Genomic DNA, 12,720 nt, shown 5'->3' with positions numbered 1-12,720 from the left:
TTTGGCTGCTGGTTGTGTAAGAAGAATACTTGTTTTGTTTGTATGCATATGTAGAACTCAGTTGAGTAGTTTTATATCTTTGATGGAACAATGGAAAATTCAATGTATAGTAGATAAATCTCATGGCAATTCTGAAATAATATCATATGCTTATTGTTCATATCCTTTATTTTTTATTAGAACCCAAGTACCTGGATGGTGATATTTAAAAGAGGGTTTTTTTATTTTTTTTATTTTTCCCACTAACACACACGCTCCCAATGGGTTTCAAGCCAAATATTTTTACAATAAAATATTGAGCCTCAAATTATCCTGGGGTTCGAATCCAACATCTCCACGATAACAGGGTTTTGAATCCAACATCTCCACAATAACAGGATTTTGAATCCAACATCTCCATAATAAAATGTTGAACTCTCAACTACCGAGTCCCGACGAAACTTTAAAGAGGGTTGGAATTTAATGGATCAACCAAATTCTTAATGGTCCTACTTCGTTTTGTGTGTGTGTGTGTGTGTGTGTTTTCAATGTGTTTTTAATTTAAAGCTTTTAATATGTCAGATTGTGTATGTTGTGTTTTAAGGTGTTTTATAAAATATTTGAGAGTTTATAAAATGTAATAAAGTGGTTTAATTTTTCTTAGAGAAAATTTTATTAAGTCTAAAAATAAAGATGTTAGGAGTTTACAAATTCTTTAAAAAAAAAAAAAGGGTAAAAAGTTGTGAATTTATTTCAAAGATATTAACATTTCTTCTAATTGGTTGCAAATTTGTCATTACAATATTTTACAACCCTCATAATTTTATTATATTCAAATATTCTTTGAATTTATTTTTAAATTTAGATCTAATATCTTATAAGATGTATAAGCTTATAAAATTTTTTAGATATACTTAGTCGGACTCCCTCTTATATGAAAATAAGTCGTAAAACACTTTAGTTACGTTTGAAACAATGGAGTTAAATTTTGCTAAAAATTTAAAATAAATAAATAAATTTAAAAATAAAATTTAAAATGGGGTTTGGGGTATAAAAATAAGATAAATTGAGTCGAGTGGATGTTGCCAGGTTAGTGAGTGTGCTGAGTTTAATCAATGGACATATGGTTGAGTGGGCTGATCCTTTCAAGTGAGAGGTTTGGGATTTTGGGCTTAGGCCTACCAGAAAAGTCATGGGCCACATTTTCTCAATATTCTCCATCTTAGGCTAGGACCCAAAAGAGGGAACCAAGCCCAAAGCATTCATCGTTGCTAAAACGTCTGGATTGTACTTACAAAGCAAGAGAGAGACACTTGCACATATAAGAGTTAGAAAATATTTTTTTTAAAAAAAAAACCTAGAGATTATCATAAGTTCAAGATTCTAAGGCAAGTTTGAACTTTTCTATAAGTAAACATTTAGTTCCCATATCTGCAGGATTGGTCAGAACTAATCTTCTCTAAGTTAATAATTTTCTTACCAACTATGTCCCTAATAAAATAATATCTAACATCAATATGTTTAGTTCTATCATGAAAGATAGGATTTTTTGCAAATTTATAGTTCATGAGGGCATTTTGATCAGTTCATCATAAAAATGGATGAAAACCTAATGCTCATTGGGCTAATTATTGGACAACCATTAAAATCAAGTGGTATCGGTAATTTCTCGAATAATGAGTGAGTATCTATAATTATGAGCTAAATGCATAACCCCCCTCCCCCGTGTTTTAAAAAGTTCGCTAAAAATTTCCTTTTATTTTAAAAGTAGGAAAAACCCGCTCTCTCTTTTATCAAACGTAGCTCTTAGTTAAAAATCTAAATAACGGTGTTAAATTTTTATAAAATAATCATTATACCCTTATATATAGCCCAAATTGCATATTGCTCCCTGTATTTTGAAAAGTGAGTTAAAACCGCCCCCTGTTTTAAAAATAAACAAAAAAATCCCTCTATTTTCTAAACCCTATGCAAAATCCCCCTTCCATTAGAAGCTAATGGAAGGTGAAGTGCACTTGCGGGTGGGGCATGATTTTTTCGGCGAATTGATATTTTTTTACTACAAATTGATAAAAATACTCCTATATTGTGTTTAAAACTACCATGATCAAATATATTCATTTTAACTTTATTTTTAATTATTTTTTTTTTATTTTCATCCCTCCTAAAAAGTAAATAATTTTTTAAATATCAAAATACAAAAAAATAGATTTTTTTTTATAAATTTATAATTTAAATAAAAAATAAAATTAAAATCATAATATAAAAAGTAGTATACTGACTTCAATTTTTAAAATTTAAATATTATATGAATGTAAATGTTAACGAACAATAACAATATTTTTTTTTAACTAATTTAAATTAGTATTTAATTTAAATAATATTTTAATAAATTATTTACTATAAATAATTTAAACTTAAATTACTAGTATATGAAATTTAAATTTAAATTAATTTTTTTATCATTTTAAATTTTGTTTTTTCTTAAATTTAATTTAAAATCAACGATAAATTTATTAAAAGAACTAAAAAAAATTGAGCGATGAGGACGGTCGCATCACCATTGCCGAAAGTAGGGGTGGGCGAACGGGTCGGGTAGTTCGGGACCCGACCCGACCCGATCGGATAGCAACGAAGCGGGTCGGGTTTATCGGATAATTTTTCGGGTTCGGGTTCGGGTTGTAATTGTCTACCCGAATAACCCGATCGGGATAAAAAAAAATTAAGTCAGTTTTTGTTCTCTTCTCTCCAAGCTCCAAATGGGTTCCTCTCCTTGGTTTTTCTCTCTTCTTTCTTCCTCGGTTCCTCCAAGTCCAAGTCTCCCATCTTCTTCTTCCCTTCTCCGACGACCGAGCCACCACCGCGAGTCCGCGAGAGTGAGACCGCGACCTTGCCTTCTTCGCCGATAGAGTTCGTCGTCGCTTTTGCTAGGTAATTTCTTAATAATGGAGTTATGGTGATGCATATTTTATGAAATTAGATTAGATTTTTGGTTAGTTGTTGGGTTTGTCTTGCATTTTAATTTGAAGGTTTATTTTTATCTTTTATGCATGTTAAGTGTTTGTTGAAATGCCAAAATGAAGTGTTTGTTGATTATGCTTGAAAATTTGAAATGATCTAAATTATCCATATGATTGACATTATTTGTTGGACATTATTTGTTGTTGGACATTATTCTTGGGAAATGCTAATGGAGTTATTTGAAATGCTAAGGTTTAAATTGGACATTATTTGTTGTTGGACATTATTTGAAATGCTAATGGACATTATTTGCTTTAGGTAATGCTTTTATTTGGTAAAGTAGGAAGTAAAAGTCATTCTAGTCTTGTTGTATGGTATTATATGTAGTTCTAGTAGATGGGATAACTCTTATATATCATCTGAAATATATGTATATTGGACGAAGCTTTACTTTTTCGTTCTTATACTTTGCAGATTGGAAATATTGATTTCTCAATGGACGGAATTGGAAGTCACTCTCAATCTCAGTCTAACTCGTCACCGAATGCCCAAACTGTAAATATGGATGGATTGGAAAATCAGGTTAGTGGTGATCATCTTGAGCATTATATAGATGATAATATTGATAAGGAGTTGGAGGGAGAGGATGAGGAGGAAAAAAGATGGTAGTGGCTTCTAGATCACCGTGGTGGGATCATTTCATTAAATTTCATTGTGAAAAGGATAATGTCCAAAAGGCTAGGTGCAAATATTGTAGTAGAGAGATCAAAACCGATCCAAAAGCACATGGAACTAGACATTTGAAGAATTATTATGAATCTTGCAAGAAAAAACCCCAAGAAATCACCAGAAATCAAAATAGATTATCTTTCCAACCAACTCGCATTGGTGATAGAGATGCCCCTCTTGTTAATTGGAGATTTGAGCAAGACAAAACTAGAGAAGCTTTGTGTCACATGCTGGTTGTGGATGAACTTCCATTTAAGTTAGTCGAACATCCTGGATTTAAGCATTTCTTGTCTGTTGCATGCCCGATGTTTGCTATTCCATCAAGAAGAACAATAACAAAAGATATTTTCAATATATATGTGCATGAAAGAGCAAGATTGAAGTCGTTCATTAAAGATCATGCTCAACGGGTTTGCATCACTACAGACACTTGGACATCCATTCAAAAAGTCAATTATATGTGTCTCACTGCTCACTTTATTGATGATGATTGGAACTTGCACAAAAGAATTTTGAACTTTTGTCTAATTATCGGGCATAAAAGTGAAGAAATAGGTAAAGGAGTAGAAAAATGCTTGCTTGATTGGGGTGTTGACAGGGTTTTCTCTATCACTGTTGATAATGCGTCTTCCAATGATGGGGCTATTGTTTTACTTGAAAAAGAAGTTTGAAAATTGGGGGCAAAACATTTTAGGTGGGAGATATGTGCACATGAGGTGTATGGCACATATAGTTAACCTCGTTGTGCAGGATGGTTTAAAGGGTGAGCATGAAACTATCTCTCGTATTAGAGGGGCCATCAGGTATATTAGGAATTCTCCAGCTAGGTACAAAAAATTTCAAGAGTGTGTTGAATTTGAAAAATTGGAAACAAAAAAATTGTTATCTCTTGATGTACCTACTAGATGGAACTCTACCTACATGATGTTGGAGACGGTTATAAACCTTAAGCTCGCATTTGATGCTTATGAAGATGTAGATCTTGCCTATAAGACTGATCTTTCGAGACAACCATTTGATGGGATACCGACGGATTATGATTGGGAGAGGGCAAAGGTATTGGTGAAATTTTTAAAGCACTTTTACAGTCTCACTTTGCGCATTTCTGGTGCTTTGTATGTCACATCTAATCTGGTTTTCGTGAAATATGTGAAGTTGACTTGCTTCTCAGATATTGGTTAAGTAGTAATGATGTTGAATTAAATGAGATGGCAAGAAAGATGAAAGAGAAGTATGATAAATATTGGGGATCAATTGAGAAGATGAATATGATTTTATATTATGCCGTGATCCTTGATCCACGTCACAAATTGGAGTTCATTGAATTTAGCTTTGATAAATTGTATGGTGGTACTGAACAAAGCAATGTGATGAAAGAACAAGTGAGAGATGGACTTTACGAGTTGTTTAATGATTATAAGGTGAGATACGGTCATAGTCTTCAAGGAACGCTAGAAAGCCCGGGATCATCATTTAGTCGTGTTTCTTCATCATCTTCCTCTTCAGTTAGGACATCTACGCAATACACTGATTATGAAGCGACTCGTACGTTCACCATCGAACAAGAGTTCAGTATGTACAAGTCAGGTGGAAAAGGGGATCGAGTGAAATCAGAATTAGAGAAATATCTTGGTGAGGATGTTGAAATGCATAGAGACAAATTTGACATACTAAATTGGTGGAGAGTAAACGCCCAAAGGTTTCCCATTCTTTCCAAAATGGCTCGGGATATATTAGCAGTTCCAATCTCAACTGTTGCCCGGAATCCGCATTTAGTACCGGTGGTCGTGTTCTTGACACTTTTAGGAGCTCTTTGTCTCCTAAAATAGTGCAAGCGCTTATTTGTACTCAAGATTGGATACGAAAAGACTCCAAACCAATTAGCATTGAGGAGGATTTGAGTGAACTTGAAGTGGTTGAGAAAGGTATTTATTTATTTTTTTTCTTGTATTTTGATTATTGTTCAATTCTATATATTCTACTTATATATTTTACTTGTCTAACTACTTTCTATTTTGTTGTAGAGTTGACTAAGTTGGGGGTTGATTCAACAATTATTGACATTTAATGGTGCTAAGTGCTAACTGGTACTTGTAAATTTTTGACAAGGTATTAAAACGGTAGAACCTCATTGTGTAATATTAAATTTTTAATCTGTTTGACTTTCTCTAATAGTTTTTCCACTTTGTATGTTTAATGCTTGACAGGTCGAAGACTCAAGGATGAAAATGTGATAGGAGCTAGTTGCTTTTTCAGTCTGTAGGCATGGAGTTTTAGTTAATGGATGTTTTATATTATCTATGTTCATTGCACTTTATGGAGATGATTTGGAGATGATTTGTCATATGTATATTTGCAATGTATGTGCCCATCTTTTGAATTAATGATTGAAGTTGGATCATGTTTTTAGTCGGATGCTATACTTGACTGTCAAGTACTCGAACCCGACTGTCGGGTACCCGATTGGTCGGGTACCCGACTTAGTCGGGTTCGGGTTCGGGTTCGTTTTTTTCAAACCCGACGTGTCGGGTACCCGACCCGAACTACCCGACCCGATGCCCACCCCTAGCCGAAAGTCCCCGCTATGGTCACCCAAAATTGCGTTGAGGTCACCGTGTCACAGTTGCCAGATCAACCATGGGCCACCACAATGCACGGTCTCCAAGGTTGTGACATTGCCCTGCTCTGCGTTGGGTGGCGCAAGGGGGTAGGGCGGACGATGTGAGGGGGGTGTGGTGGGCGACAGGGAGTGAAACCTGGTGACGGGGGGTGGGGTGGACAGCGGGCTGAGGGGAGGGAGCCTAGCAGTTGGGAGTAGGGTTAATTTTATTATTTTTTATTTTTTTATAAATAATAATATATATCAAAATTGATTAAATATTTAACCCTTAATGTACTGAATGTTGCATTGATGGCTATTGGACCCCAAAAGGTATATCCCAAAATACCCTCAAATGGCTACTACTCCTTTATATTAGAACTTTCTAGTATATTCATCTTCCTCTACTCAAAGAGTTTTTGTTTCACATCCACTAGTCTGAATTATTTCATATCTCCATAATGTAGATTCAATTATTGATGTAAAAATGATTCTCGCTCGGACGGAATTTGCGAGAGGTGAGATGCCGATCAGATACCTTGGCATTCCACTAGCGGCACAGCGGCTTTCGGTCACCAACTACTCACCGCTTGTGGATCAAATTGCCAACTGCATTTCAAAGTGGACGGGCAAATCCCTATCTTATGCAGGCCGACTGGAACTTATCCGATCTGTAATTCAGGGGGTGGAGTGCTTCTGGCTCCAAGTTTTCCCACTTCCAGCGGCGGTCATCGAGAAAATCCACCGACTTTGTAGGAACTTTCTATGGAACTCTCGGAGGGCACCGGTCGCTTGGGAGGAAATCTGCCATCCCAAGGAAGAAGGTGGACTCGGAATTCGACACATACAGTCTTGGAATGTGGCCCTCCTTGCCCGGGTATTATGGAACATTCACCGCAAGGCAGACACGTTGTGGGTGCAATGGGTCAACGGTGTCTACCTTAGAGGCGCATCAATCTGGGACTGGCAACCGAAGAAGGGGGATTCTCCACTCCTCCAACGGCTTGCCGATATTCGCAACAGGGTGGTCACTGATTTTGGGACACCGGAGGCAGCAATTGTAGAAATGACGAGATGGTCCACCCCGAAGGGTCTCCAAACGTCGAGAGCTTATGAGTACTTCAGGCCGAAACTTGCGAGGCAGCCTTGGAAAGCGGCTATATGGAAGGCATTTATCCCACCGAAGTACTCATTCATCTTGTGGCTTGGCTTGCGCGGTAGACTAGCTACAAGGGACAGACTTGGATTCCTCCAAGAGGAGGCTTTGTGCTCGCTATGCATCAACACCAAGGAATCGGCTAAGCATCTTTTCTTTGAGTGTCCGTTCAGCAACTTCGTTTGGGCACGCATCCGGCACTGGATTGGCATTAACAGGACTATGTCAACCCTTCAAAGTGCGGTCAAGTGGCTCAAGAAGGAGAAGACAGGTTCTTCCGTGCAGAACAAAGCGCGACACCTCGCTTTGGCATGCACGGTGTACACACTTTGGAGGCAGCGCAATGAAGTCATTTTCGAGGGGTCAACGGCCTGTCCCGAGAGGCTTATAAATTTAGTCAAGGTTACATTGTATAGGGTCCTTTGGACACTTTTCCCACACGGTTTTGATCGTTCTTAATCTTTAGCGTGGGCTTTTGTATCTCTCCGGGTATGCCCGGAGTACATTGTACATATTATTCTTGGTTGAATGAAACTTACATTTCACCCAAAAAAATTATTGATGTAAAATGATTTACACTACTTGAAATTTTTAAACACATTTGGTATAAAATAATAAATAGTCCTACATAATAAATAGATTCTAATGTTTTTCAAAATACTATACGTGTCCTATGGGTGACGAGAAGCGGACAATTATTTCTTCTATCATTTCCAACAATTGACACGTCTTATAATCAGTGTACGTGGCTTAAATTTCGTTACCATACCGACTTTTGAAAATTCAATTTTATCCTTTAATTTATTTTCCTAACTTCCCACTCCCATTTTATTTTGGTAGTTATTTCTTTTTCTTATTTACTTTTAGACATCTTTTGTTCTCTCTAATATTATATCATATTTTTTTTTATCACCACTTCCTCATAAATATAATATTAACTTATTATTTATATTTTTTATTAAATAATAAAAAATTATGCATATTTTATTTATAATAATATTAAGCCAAATTACTAGTTATTATTATTATTATTATTCTTGTGTACTATACCATATTTGTTGTGCATTGTGAAAAAAAATGACAAGTGAATTATTTACTTTCTGATATGTTTTTCTTATTTTTCTTCTTTTTTCTCTCAATTGTATTATAAATTTTAAAATATGTTTGTAAATATATTCCATCGAATTTATGATAATCACCACATTTATTTATTTAATTTAAAAAAATGCAATACAATGCACATAATAAAAATTATATTTATTATATTTGATTAATATGTTATATAATTATATAACTATTAATTGAGTTTTTATTCTATTTTACATAGATTGAATTATTATTATCATCATAATCTAGAAAAAGCAACGAACTCTATAATTTTCCGAAACTTGAAGGACCAAATAGAAAAATATAAAACTTTAAGGACCAAATAGCAAAATATAAAAATTATTCTCTCTCATCTCTGAACCACCTCTTGCAACAGTATTCCTTGTTTCAAAGACCATCGCCATTTTCTTCTTTTCCCCTCTTTCGCTCTCCCAATTCGGCCATGGCTTCGTACCCTCAAAATCACTTTCAGCAATTTCTTCAGCATCCATCCTCACAGCCGCAGCAATCCAAACCCTTCTTCAGGTACCGTAACTGAATAGCATCCACCGCCGCACGCTAAAACAACACAGAAAAATCTCACGTTTCTTTTACATTAATTTTGTCTCTGCCACAGCTCTCAATTGATTGCACCATCGATTTCTTGTTTTTTTCTTTTTTTTTTTCCCTTTCAGGGATTTTAGCAACAACAACATGGAGGGGCAGATTTCTCAGCAAGTGAACTATTTCAACACCCCCAATCTCCTTGATCATCACCCCCCTTACATCCCTCCTTGTATTTTCTCTGATCTTTCACACTAATTTCATTATTTTGATGGAATTGATCGTGTTTTCTAATGCTTTTCTCTTTTTTCTTTGTGGGTTTAGTTCAAGTGGCTGGTTTGGCACCCGGCCCGGTTCAAGAAGAAAACGGGCTGGATTTACACTGGAATTTCGGGCTGGAGCCCAAGAAAAAGAGGCCGAGAGAGCAAGTTTTTCTGGAGAAAACTAACAATAATAACAATAATGATAACAAGTCCCAGATATCCTCTGCGGATTTGTTGCAGGCCCGATCAGTGTCAACCGGGCTCGGGCTTTCGTTGGAAAATTCGCGACTGGCTTCTTCAGGTGACTCGGCTTTGCTGGGGCTTGTGGGCGATGATCTTGATCGTGAGTTGCAAAGACAGGACGCGGAGATTTATAGATATATTAAACTTCAGGTGGGAGATAATGGGCGTTAATTTCATGCTCTGTTTTGGTTAAAAAATGTTTCTTTTTCAAGTTTGTCTATCTCCTGAGTGATTCGAATTTGTTTGCTTATGTGTGATTGGGGAAATGTTTGTGTGTCTCTTGATTAGTTCTTCCAAATTGGAAACTAGATTCACTGCTGTGTGATTTAAAGAACTCGGAGACTCATTCAGAATTATAAATAGCTATGGATAAAGGCTTCTCGTTTCAGCGTCCAAGCAGATGTGAAAATGAAGCTTCATTATCCTTCTCTTTCTTGTTTTCTTTTGGTGTTTCTCTTTGGTAGTTCATGAGTTTTTGATTTGCGATTGCTCCTACAAAGATTTGAAATATTAACATGTCAGTAATGGAATCTCAAACATTTTAGTACTGAATGATGTTTCACTTGGTATTTGTAGATTGATTCAAATGATCTCCAGGCTATTCTGCAGTCTTAAGTATTCAATTGTTGTTTGAATATTAATGTTTACAGGGGATATTTGCTGCAAATTTAGATTCTGATTATTGGAAACTGACTTGGAAACTTTTCTAACTGGAGTAAGTCATTGCTCTAATTAGAGAGTGCTTACAGATGCTGTTGGATGAAAGGTCTGATGTCACTTAATGGTGCATGTAGAATTAGATAACATTAACGGTTACACATTGACAGTTATGAATTTCCATGCAGGATGTATTTGGCTGCTTGAGTATATCTATAGAAAAGTTGGACATCAATCTATTTACCATGCAATACCTGTTGGCAACATGAGTTTGACACTCAAGATAGGCATATATGTCCTCTCCTCAAGTCAACCTTGCTCTTCTACATGTACTGATAAAGTCTGTCACAAAGCAACTTATGTATCCTGCTTGTAGGACATTTAATTAATTATCATTAAGAGTCATCCTTTCTATGTCTCTCTGAGACTCCTACTTCCCGTCTTGGGTTGGATAAGAATTAATTGCTTAACCAGCTCTAGCAAACACCTATTGCTTGAGCCTCTTAGGTAATTACTTAACTCACTTTAATAATTGCTTCGTACTTCTGTATCTTGAGGATCTTCAGGTTGGCTGATGGGCCTAGGCACGACAGTTTTGCTTTGACTATTTTATAGTAAAACAAACCTATTAAGACATTTCCAAGGATCCCAAAGTTAGCTTACCTACTTCTGAATGCTCTGTCCTCGTAAATGTGTTTCTAATTATATTTCATGGAATTTCTATAACCTATGATGTTAGAGTTGATCGAAGAAGGCAATTTAAGTTAAAAATAAAAGCTAAGGATCGTATTGAGAAGTAACGTATAAATTTTCCTATTTTATGGAATCTTATGACTTATAAGTACAAAGAATGAGAAAGATGCTTCCTGAAAGTTTGATTATTGATTCCCACTGTTCAACACTGACTCAAGCAAATTTTTTATGTAATAATTGAGTTTTCAATTTTCATGATTAGCCGGAGCTTTTGTACTGTTATTGGTAAGTCTTTTGTCTAAGCCTAGATTCAATATCATGTCTGATTCACGTGTACAATCTTTGACAGGGGGATCATCTGAGGCAAGCTATTGCGGAAAAGTTTCAAGCAAATCAACTCCAGATAATTTCACATGTTGAAGACAAGGTGCTTCAGAAACTTCGTGAGAAAGAAGCAGAGTTGGATGCTATCAACAAGAAGAATATGGAGCTTGAGTTGCGAATGGAACAGCTTGCTTTGGAGGCCAATGCTTGGCAACAACAAGCCAAATACAATGAGAACATGATCAACACTCTCAAGCTTAACCTACAGCAGATTTATGCACAAAGTAGAGATAGCAAAGAAGGGTGTGGAGATAGTGAGGTTGATGATACAGCCTCCTGCAGTGATGGTCGCCCTGTCAACTTCCACCTGCTTTGCAAGGATAGTAATTACATGAAGGAGTTGATGATCTGTAAGGTTTGTAGAGTGAATGAAGCATCCATGCTTTTGTTACCTTGTAAGCATCTGTGCCTGTGTAAAGATTGTGAAAGTAAATTGAGTCTTTGTCCGTTGTGTCAGTCCTCTAAGTATATTGGCATGGAGGTTTATATGTAATGGGATGATATGAATCTAGATGTAACATTCTTGTGACATGAACGGTTAACTGTTTTATCCTTGTAGGACCCACTTATCTTCGTATGATGGTTACGACCTGCAGTTTCCTGAAAAGTGTTTTTGTGTTTGATCATCATGAATCACTCTCTAGAACTCCTGTACTGCTTGATAACAAGTGCGTACTACATCATGTATGGGTAGATGCGTTCTGCATCTATAACTTCTGAAAAATGACTGGTGATTCAGTTGGCTTGTGGCTTCTTGAAGTGATATGTTCTGGATAATCTCATGAGCTGCAGGTTCTCAATGAATATTTTGAAAGTGATGGAAAGAGCAAAGTTTAAGAATTCTGTCTTTATCCATTATAAAGTACCTTTTCGTTTTAGTCCGTTTAGAATCTCCGGAACTTCTTGGCATGAGTTGGTTGTTCGTAACCTACTTATGTGAGTGTATTCGCTATCATTTGTTTGACAGTTCAAACACATATGACATTCTCTGCTGCTTGATGCTGAAAAACAGAACATCCATGATGAATTTTGTTGAGCATTATATGCTGGACGTAACAACTTAGTGAAAAATTGTAATTTGAAGACTCTTTCAGAACATCATGTGGTTATCCTTTGCAAAATTATTGATATCTCTCTGAGATATCAGATTGCAACTTGCCTCAATATATGATGATTCCTTTCATCTTTCTGATTAAGGTTATAAATGTCTGTTAGCATCTTGATGTATGTGCTTGGTGGATTATCCTTCTTCCATTCTAACTCTGGAGGATTTGCTTTTCTGTTTCTGTTCTCTGCCGACATGGTGCATGGCTCCTCAAATGTTGATGTCAGATATATAATCAGCAGAATTAGGCATGCTACTCCAAGGCTATGAAATACACCTCTCAATTTGTAATATGAAACTT

At 36.0% G+C, this 12,720-nt stretch overlaps 1 protein-coding gene across 1 annotated transcript; it reads left to right on the top strand.

Annotated features, from left to right (window-relative positions):
• Nucleotides 1-8,898: 8,898 nt before the first annotated feature.
• LOC105166272 (putative BOI-related E3 ubiquitin-protein ligase 3) lies at nt 8,899-11,866 on the top strand. The gene is made up of 4 exons (XM_011085579.3): nt 8,899-9,056; nt 9,206-9,306; nt 9,399-9,730; nt 11,280-11,866. Exons 1-4 carry the CDS (start codon nt 8,974-8,976, stop codon nt 11,805-11,807), a joined length of 1,044 nt encoding a protein of 347 aa, XP_011083881.1. The 5' UTR covers nt 8,899-8,973; the 3' UTR covers nt 11,808-11,866.
• Nucleotides 11,867-12,720: the final 854 nt, after the last annotated feature.

This window comes from Sesamum indicum, linkage group LG7 (genome assembly GCF_026168435.1).
Source record: "Sesamum indicum cultivar Baizhima isolate 11 linkage group LG7, ASM2616843v1, whole genome shotgun sequence".
NCBI classification, from domain to species: domain Eukaryota; kingdom Viridiplantae; phylum Streptophyta; class Magnoliopsida; order Lamiales; family Pedaliaceae; genus Sesamum; species Sesamum indicum.
Note: the sequence above shows the minus strand (reverse complement) of the source record. Positions and strands in the feature narration are given on the sequence as shown.

What these genes read in the sequence shown, in the direction of transcription:
- LOC105166272 (XM_011085579.3), top strand. Translation starts at nt 8,974, where the DNA reads ATGGCTTCGTACCCTCAAAATCACTTTCAGCAATTTCTTCAGCATCCA. An exon ending in CAATCCAAACCCTTCTTCAG is followed by an intron (nt 9,057 to 9,205) that starts GTACCGTAACTG and finishes TTTCCCTTTCAG; the next exon opens with GGATTTTAGCAACAACAACA. An exon ending in ATAGATATATTAAACTTCAG is followed by an intron (nt 9,731 to 11,279) that starts GTGGGAGATAAT and finishes AATCTTTGACAG; the next exon opens with GGGGATCATCTGAGGCAAGC.